Source organism: Hordeum vulgare, chromosome 2H (genome assembly GCF_904849725.1).
Source record: "Hordeum vulgare subsp. vulgare chromosome 2H, MorexV3_pseudomolecules_assembly, whole genome shotgun sequence".
NCBI classification, from domain to species: Eukaryota; Viridiplantae; Streptophyta; class Magnoliopsida; order Poales; family Poaceae; genus Hordeum; species Hordeum vulgare.
In genome coordinates this window covers 410,481,475-410,499,641 of record NC_058519.1, presented here as the reverse complement: position 1 = coordinate 410,499,641, position 18,167 = coordinate 410,481,475, and the positions used below count along the sequence as shown (strand labels likewise).

The window sequence follows — 18,167 nt, the reverse complement described above, 5'->3', positions numbered from 1 at the left end:
TAGCATGTCACGTCACAAATTCTGTTTTTATCATTTACCTACTTGAGGACGAGCATGAATTAAGCTTGCGGATGCTGATAGGTCTCCAACGTATCTATAATTTTTTATTGTTCCATGCTATTATATTACCATTCAAGTATACTTTTTAAGCATTTATTGCTATTTTATATTATTTTTGAGCACTAACCTATTAACCCAGTGCCAAGTGCTAGTTGTTGTTTTCTGCATGTTTTTTGCCTTTTAGGACTACTGTACCAAACAAAGTCCAAATTCCTCGAAACTTTTTGATGATTTTTTATGGACAAAAATAAGACCTGGAAGCTTCGGAGGAAGACCGAAGGGTACACGAGATGCTCCCTAGCCAACAGGGCGTACCCAGGGGCTGGCCGCACACTGATGGCTTGGGGTCACCTCCAGGCTCCTGTGTCCTGATCTCTTCACTATAAATTCACATATTTGGGGGGAAACCCTAAAGAGCCTCCCGAAACACCTTTTCTGCCGACGCAAGTCTTGTTCCATCGTGTGCCCATCTCGAGCCCTGTTCCGGTGCCCTGCTGGAGGGGGGATCAATCACGAAGAGCGTCTTTATCAACCTTGATGCTCACATGGCGCTGTGTGAGTAGTTCACCATAGACCTACGGGTCCGTAGTTAGTACATAGATGGTTATCTCTCTCTCTCTTGTTCTTCATTGCCAAGATCACCACGATTCCCGCGTTGATCTATCTTATGTAATCACTCGATGTGTTTGTTGGGATACTATTAATTGTGGGTTTATGTTCAGATTATGCATGAATAATATTTGAGTTTTCTCTGAATTCTTATATGCATGATTGTTATAGCTTTGTTATACTTGTGGGTTGTTATCATGCACTTGGGACTAGCAAATATGCTGATGTGGCAGACAATTAAAGAAGAGAGAGAAGGTTAGACTAACATAGATAGATATCGTATCATGTTAAATGCTATATTATTATGTGTTTTGCATGTCAATAAATGAGATCATCTATGATACTCCCTCTGTCTCAGTTTATAGTGTGTGTCGTAGTTTTAGATTGACAATTTAACTAGTTAAATATGCATCATATGTGATGAAAAATATATGTTTAGAAACTGTATCCTCTTAAAAATCTAACGATATACTTTTTATGACATATAATACATATTTAGTTAGTCAAATCAATGACCTAGAACCATGTGCATGCCTTGTAAATTGAGACAGAGGGAGTATTAGTTTCATATGCATGATATTCCCTCTGTTTCTAAATATAAGTCTTTCTAGAGGTTCTACCAAGGGACTACACATGGATGTATATAAACATATTTTAAAGTGTAGATTCATTCATTTTGCTTCGTATGTAGTCCCTTAGTGAAATATCTTAAAAGAATTATATTTAGGAACGGAGAAAGTACTACTATATGATACTCCATACTATGAGTAGCCTAATATTAAAGCGTTTTTTATATTAGTATAATGTAAAAAAATGCTCTTATATCACTGGCGGAGTAGAATTAAGGCCCTGTTCGGAGACGCTCCGCTCCACAGCTCGAGGAGCATAGTTGGCAGAGCTCTAGTTAAAAAAAGGAGCCGCAGTTTCCTATCTCCGTCGAATCCGGAAGCTGGTGGATTACCGAACATGTTATTCAGTTAGGAAAACCTTGTGTTACCTTTAGGAGTTTTTTGGCAATCCAGCAGCTCCACGAAAAGTGAGGATCTGTGAAGCATTTGTTCTCCCTCTTCGCGGTTTTTAATTTCAGTTCCGCCAATTCCAGAAACAAGAGTCACAGAGCGGAGGGACGCCGAAGAGACCCAAAATGTTACTAGTAAGTTTGCACGTGCAACACACATCAAAGAGAGATTCTAGCCACAAGGTCACCATCCCCTTCCGACTCCACTCGCCTACCTTTTCAGTTGCATCATCTTTGGCATGGTAATAGTTGTGCCATTTTTGATGTTGTGCTCTTTCATCTTTGGTATTTCGATCCTTTTGTTTGCATGAAAGACAATAAACAAACATTGCTGGCGTCCAAGTAGCAAGGTAAGACACACACATCAATATGTTAATTGTTACAAAATGTAATTTAAATAGAATGGAGCAAAGGTTTGCAGAATATTAACGTGAAGGTGACTTTTCCATACTCCTTATTTTTTTATGGTGTAGGTGTAGCTGTAGGTGTAAGAAGTAACTTTTATATATTGAAGAAGTTTCCCGAGTCAACTTGTTGTAGTTTCAGTGGATGATGGCTTCCGCTGTAACTTTGAACCTTTGTTTATCTTTGGGGCAACTCCAAATACTTCACAACCTTTAAGTCAATAGTATGCATGTATTTTCGGGTACCTTATTATTTCTGGATGTTACAATACATTTATGTTACATCCTATCTGTGTGCATGAAATGGTGCATGGTGCACGTAGGCATAGATGTACAACAATATGCACTGCCTAACAATATCCACGCCAATTTCTGATTTCATTTTTATGCTCTAACTTATCCTTGGGGATAAAATAAGATTTTGTGAGTGGTAAAATGGCACGAGGAGAGTTGCCTCAGCGATTAGCACTAAACATGCAGTGGCATGGTGAGAAATTAAAAGTGTCAAACATGTCTGATGCTTGAGACGATTTAGACTATTAGATTGACAATGTTTGATGGGTAAGATGACTTGGTTCTCCGCCCTCTTGTTACTCAACAAGCAAAGAACATTTGCTTAATATAATTTACTTCATATTCATAAACCACACCGCGTTTCTAATATATGTATGTCGATACATTTGCCCAATGGCTAGGCAATAACACACGATTGCAGAAACATTTATCAAAGTGTGCTTTCCCTCAACTTTATATTTCTAGCTGAAGTTGTCACTAAATGAGCAATAAACACTTCATCGTGGGATGAATCAATTTGGTTGCAGTATGTGTTTTTATCTATACTCACGAATTAGTAGCCTTAGCAGTGTAATCGTGCATAACAAAAGGTCATGTAAACTCAAGGTTTTTTCACAGTTGGTGAGACAATTATAGATATGATTGATGTTTGTGCGTTGCCATGGGACAATATAGATATGCTAGAGACATCAACAAAATGTCACTCCAATGCCATGCATGGGTTTACTCACCTACATATTGATGTCATTCTCAACAACCAAGCATCTATTCCTTCCTCCCAACAGGACATTTTCTTCGACATCTGTTAGAGGACAAGTTAAGTTTCTTGCTACTACCATCCCTTTCTAAATGTTATATGCTGCAAACCATACTTATTGTCACTGATTTGGTACAACCAATTCAACGATAATTAACATGAGTCATATGGAGTAGTAAAAATTAAGATCTCCATTGTACCTCCTCCATTAACAAATATTGGTTTTTAAATATTTTAATATGGACTACATACGAACTGGAATGAGTGAACAAATACGCTAAAATGTGTCTATATATCCTAATCAGAAAGAATGTTGGAACATCTTATATTTGCGAATGGAGGGAGTACTAAATAACATTCAAATCTGCAAACAAAACCAAAACAAATGTTGAAAAGGAAGCAAACATTAAGATCCATAATTTTATGGTAAAATTTACAAGATAAATGAAATCCATGTTATAACTAAATTATAATTGTCCCTAAGAGAAACAAACATGTATAAGAGATGGGGGCAACTACATCTAGCTTGTACAATATCCCAACCTGCCACACCCCAACCCATCAACAGTGCATGCGAGACATCTCTTTATCACACCAAATACATCTCATGCACAAACATATACGGAGAGCTAGAAGCGCGCCAAATTTTGCAAACATGCATGTTCATGTTATCTGCTTCCTATTGGTAATAAGCAAAAAGTGCCCATGGATATATAGCCACATATTCTAAATTCGTGAAAATCACAATCTCTTCTAACATATCAATATGGGAAGAGACCCGAAAGACACAAGAAAGGTTTTTAAATTGCAGAATCGGCTTCCAAAGTAACAATTGGGAGGTTCAAAAACACGTCAGTTTTCATTACTTATGGGTGACAAACTGATGATACAATCTAGTTCACCGTTGCCATGGCAGGCCAACGGTGACGAGCGTCGGACGAGATGTTGTATGGACAAACCTGAAAATTTATTTACAAACAAGATTGTAAGAAAATATAAATTCCTAAATCAAGGTGAAACTACCCTTAGGAAGATTTTGTCGATCAAAATAAATGGAAAAGCACAAGATTTTGAGTTCCAAAGTTGTTCTGTTCTCTGAGCTAATTGGCTATCAACCATCTTTGGATGCTGCCGACCTTCTAGACGCCAGACAACCAGAAGTTCAGGAAACATGCTTTTTTGGGACCTTCATAATGTAGCAAATAAATTCTGCATTGTGGAGGTGAAGCTTTTTTAGACGGGGCACACATACATGTTCTTCTCTGAAAGGTATCAGTCATTATAATAGTTCAAGTACATAAGTAATCTTCTTACTGTGAACTTGTGCATGTTATTATTCATGAAAAAATGTTATTAGGAGGGAACGTACAACAGATGAAAACATAGAAAGAAATCTAGCGAAAGATGTGTGCATACATCAGATCCAATGCTTTTACATAAACAAATCCCTTGCATCAACTCATCAGTTGTGATGATAATTCAAATTAATTAATGGTGAAATTTTAAGAATATCATCGCGACTACGGAAAACATGCGAGCAAAATACTCCTACACACTTGTCACTTGACACTAAGATTCCATAGTTGACAACTTGTTACACATACATATCTTCCTTTCCTTCCTCTGGTTCCTTTGCTTTGCTCAGCTTAGTATATAAGACTACACACATCAAGACTACACTATAGATGGCCTTTCTTCCTCTGCTTCGACCACTCGAGCGCACATTGCATCACCTGAGCGCAACATCTATCGGCCGACGAGCCATCGCGACGACTTGAGCTTGAGAATGCCATGCTGCCTGTCTTGCTTCAAGCAGCTCCAAAGGCGCCCTGCTTACGTCTGAGGGCGTTGAACTGCATGGTGTTAACTACCCGCTCCACCTCTCGACCTAGTCATTATAGTTGTTTCACTACCAACAACCTAAAAATGACAATATGTTGTAAGTTTATCCACTTCACCAATGGTGACCAAACTACATCATCACACATCCAGCAAAAGTGTGTTCTAAGTTTATGACATATGTGTGATTGATTGATTGATCCTGTAATGTTGAACGAAATTACAAGATCTAACCCAGGCTCCATGATAATATTGAATGCTAAGGTTTAAAGTAATTTGTATGAACATATTTAATTGGTTGTAGTATGGCATTACTTACAAATTCTCTTGCTCTAACGTTTCTGTTATTGACATGCCTTTTTGTCTTGACCAGCCTCCTTGTTGAGAACAAGCTTCTTCCTTGCTAATAACATGAGCAAGAGATACCTTACCTCTTACTATGTTTTTTGTCGGTCATGCTCATTATTCGCATTTGTTGCTCCTCGGGGACCTATATTTCCTTGGTCTTGTGGTGACAAGGCTGCTTCCCACACACTTCTTCTTTTATGTGAGGTAACATCATCTGTTCCCCGTACCATTCCATTTCAAAATGGCCCACTTCAATAATCTCACCTGCAGTCAATATGTGTGGATCAGATTGCATCCATCTTGTCTGATTTGAGCTAGTACCCGAGGCTACTCTGCCTTTCTGGAGCCTGCTAACTAAATTCTCACCTCCAGAAGAAACTGAACTATGTTTCGTGAAGGACCTTGTTAAAGCAATGTTGGAATAGGTATCCTCAACACCTTCGCCGCCATAATTCGATTCATATCGGATTTCCAGTATTATAGCAGAAGAAAGGACAGACTCAAATGCTTGCAAAATTTGGCCCCTGGACTTTTCATCTTTGGACTTATTCACACGAGAACTGAACATTAACTGCACAGTTGGTGCTGCAGGAGGAAAAGAGCAAAAATGTAAGAACAATGATTACTGAAACAATATCCTTACAGTGGAACAATTTAATATTGGTTAGTTACAATATTTGTTTATGTATTTCAGAGTTACTTTAACACGGTTTTAAACTTGTTAGCAATCTTGAATAACAAGCATCACATATTCCGTACCTAGAGAAGATTGGCAGTAGCCTAGAAGCAATGTATACATCTGACAATAACCAAGATATCAAATTCCACAAAATTACATGGTCACCCAATACTAACATATAAATGTAAATCACTTCTAATATATTATTATCTTATATAATGCAACACAGCTTGCACTTCTACACTAATAGTTATTTAGCACATTAACAATGATAACAAAGTTTTCCATAGGCATATTCTACAATGATATCTTGACATGGTGTAAAATAATACAAGCTGAAATGGAGTACGAGGGAATCTTACCTGTGCCAAGGCTAACAGAAATCACCAGTCCCTCTTTAGCGATCATTTTTCTCAACGAATCTGACTGAACATTTTCTAGAACAGCTTGCCGAATCATCTCGTTGTTAGTTCTCCTACATTTAGATCCTTCATTCATTTTGGTAGCACTTGTTGACAATACATGGCCATATGGTGTATATTCCCTAAGTCTCCTTCCATCATGGTAAGTGTTTGTCGTAACATGGCTAGAACAAATCCCTAGATTAGCATTTCTGTGTTGCCGAATTCCCTGGTCTGATGTTCTTGATAACCCATGCGGACCAGCATATATTTCTTTATGATTTGTAGTAGAGTTCCTTGCTATATCACTGTCAGGGTAGGTAGACAAACCCTGGTTAAAGTGTGTACTTCTCGACGAACTTGGCAGTATATACTGTTTATCAGGAGCAAGCTGGAGCAGAGCAGCTGTAAGCCAGGTCATCTTATCATTAGAGACCCTCAATTGTTTTTCAGTTTCAGAAAGTGTTTACAGTAGGCCTGGCGTAGTTTTTTCATATCCTCCTTTGATACTGTAATTAGTGCAACACAAAATTACAATGTGAAAACATAACATTTATAGTAGTAGAGTTTGTGTAATGCATGGTTCAGGTAGGAATTATCCCCTACTATAAAATCCTTTCAAAGTAATAAATAAACAGAAAAAGGAATATTGTTGCTTATAGGTTGGATGTTTGAAGAATTTTATTTGAATTCTTTCTTGTGCGAATGTGTAGGTGCGAGCAAAAATGTCAGTTATTATTGTGGCGAGTTGAGACATTAAGGACAAAGGCTCAACACATGTTTCAGTAATATCATGTAAAGCTTTCACGGTGTTTGCAGTGTCAACAGATAGTGCCAAATCAAGCAAATTTACCAATTTATCATAAGAAACCAAGCCAGCCTGTCAGGTAATGAAGTATTAAAAACGACAATCATATCTCTGTACTTAGAATGTAATAATGTGTTGTTTAGATGGATAAAAACAAGTATTTTACCAAAAAAGTGTTTTGTGCTTCCAGTTGTAACTCTAACTTGCTGAACTATTCGTGCATTATACCAAAATGGGAGCACATATTGGAAGAGAAATTTGAAGTATATGACGATGATATCATTGATTTAACTTCACAATAAATTCCAGAGTTATATAAGCATTCTCTCTATATATGTCAGCAGTGGCCAGCAGCAGATCCAACAAGCCCTTTATCTAAATATATGTCAATTAGCATCTCTCTCTGCTCTCTATCTCTCATCACTCTGCTCTCTCTTCCTCACCTATCTTTATCTCTCAAGCAGCAGCGCCCAACATGCCCTTTGCTCTCTCCCTAAAGCAAAAGCTCATCCCTTCAAGTGTCTCCCCACCTTCAGCCACGGCGTCGCTACCGCCACCCCTGTATCCACTCGTCGACGACACCAACTCAACCTTCCGCAGATTCTCTAATTTCTTTTGAAGGAGGAACAAAATGCTTGGTCGCTGGATCCATGACAACATCTCCTCTGCGTCTCCCATCAAACCACCGCCCGGCCCCGGCACCACCGACAATGGCCCAACGCCGTGCTGCCCCACCCGAGCCCCGGCGAGGCGGACTCCATCCTTGGAAGCGAGCAAGCCGACCACCATATCGTCCTCCGCCCCGACGCCTTGACCCAAGCGAGCACGCCGACCGCCTTATCGTCCTCCACAGGACGCCTTGCGCCCATTCCCCATTCCTGGGCTCCTTTGACGCAAACGCCAAGGCTTGCCACGACGCCTCGCCCAATCCTGGGCTCGGGCGGTGCGTACGCGCACCCGCGAGCTCGCCATCGTTCCGGCCAAGGTCATCTTCGACGACATCGTGTCCGCCGCGCTCTCCCCGGCCCACCTCACCGCGCCCCCGCTCGCAGCCGAGACGCTCGACATAGGCCCCACCGCCGTAGGATCCGCGCGGGGGATTTGCCCGGAGGATGCGAACGGGCGACAACAAGCGGAGGAGGAGAAGGGGGCGGCGCGGCCGTTGCGCAGACAAGATGACATGGGGTGGGTGAGAGTTGTGGGGCGGGAGTCGTGGGACGCGAGGTGGGTTGATGTGCTGGTTTTCTGTTTTTTTTCTTTTTTCTGTGCGTTGATTTTTCGGGTTTTGTTAACGATTAACGAAGACAATTTTGTTAACGGCGTTTTTGATCCTTGATTGTGTGATACCGTTTCCCACCAAATGCCAACACTGACAACAGAAGCCAAAAATAAAATAAAATGAGTCTAGTCGTTAAGCAAAGCAAAGATTAGACCCCGCAGAAACCGCTAGTTCGCACCCTTTTTTGAGCGCTAAAACGGGTTATATGTCCGTCCGCCCGTGGCTACCCCAAAATTCCTTCCCGTTTCCTCCTCCCAACGTTTTGTGCTTGCCTTGCCCCCGCGGCCTTGGGGAGGGGAGGAGGAGCCGACGAGGAGGGGGGGAGGGGAGGAGGAGGGAGGAGGACACGAATAACAATCGCCACTGCACGGGAGCAATCCCACCCGGAGACACACAACGCGTCGAGACGCGAAATAATGGCTCCGCCGCCCGCCGCTCGGGCCGCTGCCGCCCTCCTCCTCGCCGCGCTGCTCGCGCTGGCCTCCTCCCACGCCGCCGCGGCCACCGGCGTCTTTCAGGTGCACCGCAAGTTCCGTCGAGCAGCCGGCGAGGAAGGGGGTAACATAACCGCCCACCTCGCCCACGACGTCACCCGCCGGGGCCGTCTCCTCGACGCCGTCGACGTGCCCCTCGGTGGCCTTGGCCTCCCCACCGACACCGGGTACTTCCATCCTCTTCTGATCCGCGCTTGTTGGTTTCGGTGCTGCTTGGTTTCCTTACGTTAGGTCTGACGGGGGCGCGCCCGCAGGCTCTACTATACGAAGATCGAGATCGGGACGCCGCCCAAGCCATTCCACGTGCAGGTCGACACGGGCAGCGACATCCTCTGGGTCAATTGTATCTCCTGCGACAAATGCCCCCACAAGAGCGGCATCGGGGTAGGTTTCTCAGTTTGCCTGCCTATGTTTATCCTCTCAAAATTTAGAGGTCTCGTCTCGGTCTCTGTTGGTATCGCGTTTCTGAATTAGTATGATGATGATTTGTGGGGTGAACATTTGGGTGCAGATAGACCTGATGCTCTATGACCCCAAGGGATCATCTAGTGGGAGCACGGTATTTTGCGACCAAGGCTTCTGTGCGGCCACATACGGGGGCAAGCTACCAGGGTGCACTGCCAGCTTGCCTTGCGAGTACAATGTCATGTATGGTGACGGTAGCTCCACCACGGGCTACTTCGTCAATGACTCCCTGCAGTATAATCAAGTCTCTGGGGATGGGCAAACAAGGCATGGCAGTGGCAGGGTCATATTCGGGTGAGTCTTTTTCGATTTATGTAGATTTAAAATCTATTATTGGATGGCATACATTGGATCAGCTATCATCAGTTGAAACGATGCTCTAATTGTTTTATTGTAAACCGTGTGGTTAATCACCTTTGCATTTGAATTTGTAATAGCTATTGTCTGTTACGTAACGTTTACGTTATACTTTGGGCAGTATTTTATATATTTTCTGAAAATGTTTACATGATTCTTGCCTATCTGCCAAGCCTATATAAATGTTTTTCTTTTCTGTTACTGTGTAGCTGAATATGTATTGTTCTCTTTGAGATGTTTAAGATGGATTCTTTGCCCTCTGCCTTGGTTATGCACTTCTGGCATTAGTATATTGAATAGGTAGCTGTTAAGTAAGGAATCAAATTCTGCTGTTTGTTGTGAATATTATAACATACTTTTGTCAGAAATACTGCAATGCAGTAGGCAACAACAATCAAGTGATTAACATGACAGTAACAGACTAACCTAATTATGTGAAACTTTGGCAGCAAGTACATCGACTTCAAGAATTTAATGTGGATAAATGGCTCTTCTGTCCTTTGTAGGTGTGGTGCACAGCAAGGTGGGGATTTAGGCAGTACTAACCAGGCCCTTGATGGAATTATTGGGTTTGGCCAATCAAATACATCAATGCTATCACAGCTAGCTACTGCAGGAAAAGTGAAGAAGATATTTTCTCATTGCCTGGATACCATAACTGGAGGTGGAATCTTTGCCATCGGAGAAGTTGTACAGCCAAAAATAAAATCAACACCATTGATACCCAATATGTATGTACATCGTATCACCATAAAGTTATTATTCTATCTGTTTTATACTTATAGGGACTTTTCTACAGCTGTGCTCTAACAGATACTCCAGTTTATTGCAATTGAATAGATAATAAAATTTGCTTTAGAAGAGACCATCACAGTTCTATATTAGGAACAAAGAAATAATATTCTCTTGGAAATCCATCGCATTCTGCATTGAAGTACACAAAATATTGATGACTTTAACTCCTCTTTTTTATTTTTTTGAACCAAAAAGTCCGCTTCAACCTCGAACTCTAAAGCCTGTTCTTTTTAATCTTGAACTCTTGAATCAATTGATGTTATCCCCTTATCCCTGTCCCAAGAGGTTTTGTGCTGACTGAAATGACATACGGCACCACTTTTACATTCAGCACATTGCCATGTCAGCAACTTAATTACTCCCTCTGTTCCACAATTCTTGTCGTGGTTTTAGTTCAAATTTGAACTAAAACCACGACAAGAATTATGGAACGTAGGGAGTAGAATATGCAGAGAAGTTGAGAAATCAGTAGGAAAAAAAAGAGGAACTGAACCCCTTTTCAGTTTGACCATCTAAAAAAAACTCTTTTTTGAAATTTAGATTTCCTTTTCAGATTGACTGTTAAAAACTTCAGCTACATTTCATCGGTCAGATACTTCATCCAATCCTTCATGATATGAAACAAATGCATAACCACTCTTATTTTTCCTAAGTAAAGGCTCTGAGGTCTGAATTAAACTTAAGAGATATGTAACACACTGATGATGAGCCTTTTGGAATTTGGTTGATGTCAATAATCTGTTCTACGACTGTAACTTGAAGGTCTGGTCCATTCTTTGCTGAAGATAATGCTTAATGATTTTGGAAACTGTTTATAAGTATTCATGGCCATTAATTAATAAATTGACATTTTGTTCATCTGTACATGTACTTATTTTTTGACGAGTTGTCCATTTACCTGAGCTGGTTTCAAGCCAGTTACTTGAGTTTTATGTATGTGACTCAGCTCAATTTGATTCAGTTGACTGTCGTTTTTTTTCCTTGAACACAATTATAATAAGCTGAACACTTGATGAATTCAACGAAGGTGAATAACTCTAGTTAGTGCTAGAAAGAAATAAGGTCTGCCTCCGTTTGCTTTTTTCTGGTCGATGTAGATAACTAAGTACTGACATGGATGACTTGGACCCTACTCCTGATTCCCATTGAGATGCTTTAATGTGTAATCCAGAAACTTCTAAAAAGCATTATCCCATAGCTTGGCACCAGTCGTAGAGTTCATGTCTCTCTAAAGGACTGAAACCTGTTCGGCAGTAAATGTTGTGATTATGGTTTAGGATGCTTTCTGCTACGGAACTTCGAGTGTAGAAAGTATGTCAGGCATTAATGTTCATGATTGTGAATGCTATGCTATGTATGTTTAGTGCTAGTATTTACGAACTGCCAAACTGCTGGTGCCTTATCAAAATTTACATAAGGTTAACCTGTAAGCAGTGGCGGACCTAAAAATGAAATGGTGGGTGTGCACACCTTAAAATATGAGATCTATTTTAATTGGTTTGGATAGCCCCTTTAAATCTGCTAATTTGTATACATAGTAAAATAATGTTTTCTAAAATTCTGGGTGTGCCATGGCATACCCGGCATACCCCCTAGGTACGCCACTGCCTGTAAGTGATCCATCAGTGTGTAAATTTTATACCTAACTAATGTATGATGTCGCACATCAGGCTATCGGAGGGAATGTGGAACAATGCCAGATCTTTAACTTGAGTTTTGTGGAAAAAACAGTTCCAAGAGTTTAAATCAAGCTGATTGAGATGCTGAGTTGGTTAATGCATGCAGTTCCTAAAGATGGATGAAAGTAGCAACTTTACTGGAAATTTGGAACTGGAGATTGACTGTTATGTCTTACACCCATTCTTGCTGGTCACCCTGGTTTGGATGTCCCAAAACTGGTGCCTGAAGCAAAAAATGAAGAAAAAGGAAGAGAAAATATCTGCAGGATTAGGGCATCTTTAATCACAAATAAGAGGTGTCATATAAGGGACTTAAGGTTGGCCATATACATTTTGTGCCAAAATATTAAGTCCGTTCTTGGCCTCATGGCATGGTCATAAGTCATAAAACTATTCTTCTCTCCTTCCAACTCTAAAACCTCAGAAGCCCGGGTATCTCCATGATGGGAACAGAGAAGGCAGCAACCTCGGGCAAGGCTCTGTTGCATGCTGGTCAATCACCATTGGTTGCGGCTGCTCGACTTGGTGGGGATGTGGTTCTTTCTGCCTGGGGCTCGGAATCAGCCTATGCCGCTGGAGGGACACCGTGGTAGCCTGCGGCTTGAAATAGGGAGGTGACATGCACTTGTTGATGACGATGGGTATGCCAGCGCGTGCTGCTCAAAGAAGCCTGGAGTTTGGAGGCGAGTCCTGGAGCATCCCATGACACCAAAGATTCTCTGCCCGGGTCATGCATGGGTGGGGTGGAGGCAGACTGGAGTTTTTGACACATTGGGTGCGTGGAGACAACGGCTATGCATGCAAAGCTCACATTCTTCCACTCCTGTCGAGCTCTGGTATTGTTGAGGAAGGAGAAGACGCTGTCGTGATGCCTGATTGGTGGTGACTTGTGAAGCAAAGGGGAAGGAGGATACGGTGAGTCTGATTTGGGTTGCGTTTCAGGAGGAGCAGGAATGGAATTGGTGATCTAGGAGGAAGACAATGGTTGGGTGGACGAGCAGCTGTTTTTTCTCCAGTGGGACTCACCCTATGCTCCAAGGGAGATTTAAGCATTGTGGCATGTGAATTTTGACTACAGCTTTCTAGGTGTAGTCCCAGCTTATTGTCTCCCTTGAGCAATGAGAATTGGAAATGCCCTTGGTAGGTGGAACACGTACCTGCAGCAGTTGTACTTGTTCTACAACATGCTAGAGAAGGGTTTTAGATTAAATCATGTGACCTATTTGTCCAACTGGCATTAAGTTTGGCATGGTTAGTTATTGACCCGATTTTAAGAATCACTGGTCCAGGAGTTCTTTTTTAGTTTTAGTTTCACTGGCCCAACAGTTTAATTAGTGTGAAAGTAATAGATGCAACAGAATAAGATATGGAACAAATCCTTGGTAATAAAAGTTTATGTAGAAGGAAAAGATGGATTCGGTTGGAATATCTGTGGGGTGGAGAAGCTCTGTGGCAGGTTTATGTCATGATACAATACAAATCAACATATGCTGCACTCGTGTCATCAGGCCAGTAGCCTTTTCTCTTCATATTGTTCCCTTTGGCCAATTTAACTTGATGCTTCATTTTCATATTTGAATAAATAGGCTCTTACCTGTCACCTTATGGCCAAATTAAGCGAATGTACATATTTTCTGGCAGATACTATATTTTTTGCGCTTCATATGTAATGCAGGGAAATTTTTCTCAGCTAGTGACTGGTAATTTCGGACTCCTGGTTAGTGCAAAAAATCAGACACAAATTTTGTATTTTGATGTTAGTGTCAATAAAATCAGAACCGCAAGAAATCGTGCAATTTCCCTGGTGGTAGATCTCTAGAACTGGGAAGTTGGGATGATGGCATGGGTTTGGACATTTGTAGGAAAGCATTTTGTAACTTTATTTTCCTTAAAGTTCATATTTTAATTTCAAAGAAGAAGGCACATAACTTTCTGAAATTTGGCCGTTGCCAGTATTCTCAGTGTGTTTGTGTTTTTCTTTTTCTTCTGAGATTGTTTTTCTGATGTTTCCTATTCTATCTTGACAGTCTTAACACCTTATCATGATTGTACCACTCAGGCCGCACTACAATGTGAATCTGAAGTCAATTGATGTTGGTGGTACTGCTCTACAGCTTCCATCACATATTTTTGAAACGGGTGAGAAAAAAGGTACCATCATTGATAGCGGTACAACCTTGACATATCTTCCGGAGCTGGTTTACAAGGAAGTAATGGCTAAGGTATGCCAAAAGGCATTCTCCCTGTTTTTCCGCTGTAATGCAGGAATGCTTTCATTCTCTTTACATATTATATTTCTTGGCCAATTGTAGATTTTTGCCAAGCATCAGGATATGACCTTCCGCAGTATTCAAGATTTTCTGTGTTTTCAGTATCATGAAAGGTATACTCTAGTCTTTAACACAGAATCTAGCTATAATTGACAGCACTAACTGACTAACTGTCAGTTCAGTTGTGTCGACCCTGCTACAGTATGTTTTTGTAAGGAAGCAGTAGGGAAAGACCCCCAGTCCCCCACTGAGTCTACCCTGATAAATGTAAAAATAGTATAGCTAATTGAACTTCTATCCAGTTATATATTGATAATACCCACTTGCTTGTGAATGAACCACCTCATTACTGCATGCATGTTCTGATTTCAATTAGCTCTCTGTTTTTTGTCCACCTGTTGTTCCTCTTAGGAGGGTTGTAACTCAAACCCTGCCTTTTCAATGAAAAGAAACGGAAATGTCTCTTTGCATTTTCTCGAGAAAAGATTTCAATTAAATCGTAACAGAGATGAATGATAAGCTCTGAGTATCTTATTATGGTCCTAACTATTTTTTTTCATTTTTGTTGCAGTGTAGATGATGGATTTCCAAAAATCATCTTCCATTTTGAGAATGATCTTGGACTGAATGTGTATCCACATGATTACTTTTTCCAAAACGGGGTAATATAAAATTTTACCCTTGGTGTTAGAGCTGAATGATAGAATTAACATTTATTCACCCATTGTCATTACTTTGTCAGTCACAAATTATTTGCTCCGGAAGTTGCTGAAGCACTGAATGATTTGCAAGTCGCAACTGAACCTAAATGTATCCAATTTAATCTGAGTTATGGCTAGGGTCGCTTGCAGCCCAGAAGTTATGGTATGGGGACTGCAGCTAGCAAGGGACCTATTCCAGTTGGAACAGCAGGTGCTAAGTTGTTTAGGGCCTCCTTGGGTTGAAGTAATTAGAAAGTGTAGAAAATAGAAAAAACAAACATAGGATTGAGGTTTCATGTATTGTGGATTCCTACGAGATTTGAGAACATGGGAATTTTGCATGTGATGTCTTTGGTGTTGAAGTGTATATGCGGATTGCCTAGCCCTTTCCATTAGTTCGGACTTTTGGTTGTACTCCCTCCGTGCTCCTAAATATAAGACCTTTTAGAAATTTCACTATAGACTAGATACAGAGCAAAATGAGTAAATCTACATCCTAAAATATGACTATACGTTCGTATGTAGTTCATAGTGGAATCTCTAAAATGTCTTATATTTAGGAACGGAGGTAGTATTAGCTAGTGCATGAAGCTTAACATGGTATCAGAGCTAAGGTCTTGAGTTCAAATCCTGGCTGAATAAATTGTTGTCCCCCCTCTCTGTCCATGTATAGGCCTCTTGAGCCATAAGCCTCTTGAGCCATACCTCTGAGTCTATTCACGTGTTGACTTCCCGCATCACACGTGAGAGGGGGTGTTGAAGTGTATATGCGGATTGCCTAGCCCTTTCCATCAAATTGAACTTTTGGTTGCATTGGCTAGTGCATGAAGTTTAACATTTGGTTCGTGCACAGGAAACCAACATACTCCCTTCGTCTGGAAATACTTGTCATGAGAATGGATGTATCTAGATGTATTTTAGTTCTAGATACATTCATTTTTATTCAATTTTGCAACAAGTAATCTTGGACGGAGGGAGTATGAATTTTGGAGAATAGGGGAGGGAGGGAGGGAGGGAAGGGATTGGATGCATACCATAGGAATTTGCAACTCCAATCTTGGAAAGAAAAAGTTCTCAAAAATTAGAAGGCACCCTGAATCTTATCCACTCCCTCCGTTCCTAAATATAAGTCTTTTTAGAGATTCCACTGTGGACTACATACGGAGCAAAATGAGTGAATCTACATTTTAAAGTATTTCTATATACGTCCGTATGTAGTTTGTAGTGGAATATCTAAAAAGACTTATATTTAGGAACGGAGGGAGTAGGATTTTCTATTAGTTAAGTTATTTTTTGGAGTTAATATTAATTTGTTATGTGAATGAGGGAGCTTTTAATTCACTATATCAAACAAGAAGCAACGAACAGAAGAATCTAGTACTTCAGAAACTTTAGGGCCCCTGGCCAGCCAGTCATGGGCAGCCCGTGAATGGTCTTTTGAACCCCTGCTTATGACACTTGCGATTTTTTGTTGTCTGTTTGGTACAGGATAACCTGTATTGTGTTGGATTCCAAAATGGTGGATTGCAATCAAAGGATGGAAAGGATATGGTGCTTCTAGGAGGTCATTACTTCTCTGCGCATGAAGGCGTTTTTTTTTAATTATGCTTCTCATGCCACTGTGTTTCTTTCAGATCTGGTCCTTTCAAATAAGGTGGTTGTCTATGACTTGGAAAACCAAGTCGTTGGATGGGCCGATTACAACTGTAAGTACTAGCTCTTCTCATTCTAGGGTTCATTTGGTATTAGCTTGCAGCTGTTGTTCAACCAGAGGTTGACTCTAACCTGGGCAAAACTGGCTACCACCTTCTAGTTCAATTTCCTTCAATACATGTGACTTCAGCTACCTGAGCAGTACATTTCTTCTTCTTTAGCATCCTTCTACAGGTTGAAGCTAACCGGTTTTTGTACACAGCTGGCTATAATCTCATTTTTGTTCCTGTAGGTCTTAGCTAGTTCTGGAATAATTTGCACAAAAATTTACCGACCCCATTTTGCATCAGATAGAGATAGACTCTTTGGAACTAAACGAAAGTTGTTCTGTAAAAGATTGTTAAAATGTCGCACGCATTGTGTGGTTCTAAAATCTGAAATTCATTTTCTTGGTTTACAACTTCTCTAGCTTGTCTATTTGTTGACATTTCCTTCCATTCCAGGCTCCTCTAGCATGAAAGTTAAGGATGAAAAGACAGGGGCAACATACACAGTTGATGCGCACGATATCTCCTCGGGATGGAGACTTCAGTGGCAAAAGTTCCTGATTCTGTTGTTAGTAACAATGGTGTGCAGTTACTTAATTTTCTAACTCTGATGTACAACAAAAACTCTGATGAAAATTCATTTGATTGCTCTTTTCTCAAAGAGGAAATGTAGGGCTTTAGATTGTATATTCTTTGACAAAGGGAAAAGAATGAGAAAGCATGGTTCCACTTTTCATTTCATTTGTAGACAAATGGCTCCGCCCCCGCTGTTTGTAGAAACCTCTCTCATGGAAGAAAGGCTAACTCAGCGATGTGAATCGTTTTTCTCTCGAGAAGGCGACCTCAAAGACAGCCTTGATAGATGAACAACATTGGCATAACTTGAACCCAAAATCATGATATGGCTGCCATGTTCTGCTCGGCTAAACAATCTTTTGCTGGCCCCTGGTTCTTTGAGGTGGCGACTTGTGTTTTGTGGAACGTTTGGAAACAACGCAACGCTTGCATATTTCAGCATAGACACCTTCTTTGGCTGGTTGGTGTGTGTTGTTTTAAGGAGAGATATTGGTCTTATTGGTCATAGGGCTAAGCCTCATCTCCAAGCTCTGATTTTTGCTTTTTTCGAAAAGGGATAAATTTTATTAGCTTAAAATGAAGCATCAAGTGTGAACACTGTCCGACCTAGCAATACTTGGTAACCGCTTTGGAA

At 40.8% G+C, this 18,167-nt stretch overlaps 1 protein-coding gene and 1 pseudogene across 1 annotated transcript; one reads left to right on the top strand and one right to left on the bottom strand.

Annotated features, from left to right (window-relative positions):
* Window positions 1–5,296: 5,296 nt before the first annotated feature.
* On the bottom strand, window positions 5,297–8,006 carry LOC123427703 (annotated as a pseudogene).
* Window positions 8,007–8,731: 725 nt separating this feature from the next.
* Window positions 8,732–17,693, top strand: LOC123426446 (aspartic proteinase 36-like). The gene is made up of 10 exons (XM_045110291.1): window positions 8,732–9,157; window positions 9,245–9,374; window positions 9,502–9,749; window positions 10,319–10,543; window positions 14,346–14,508; window positions 14,599–14,669; window positions 15,128–15,218; window positions 16,746–16,821; window positions 16,892–16,963; window positions 17,414–17,693. The coding sequence occupies exons 1-10, from the start codon at window positions 8,913–8,915 to the stop codon at window positions 17,560–17,562; spliced, it is 1,470 nt and encodes a 489-aa protein (XP_044966226.1). The 5' UTR covers window positions 8,732–8,912; the 3' UTR covers window positions 17,563–17,693.
* Window positions 17,694–18,167: the final 474 nt, after the last annotated feature.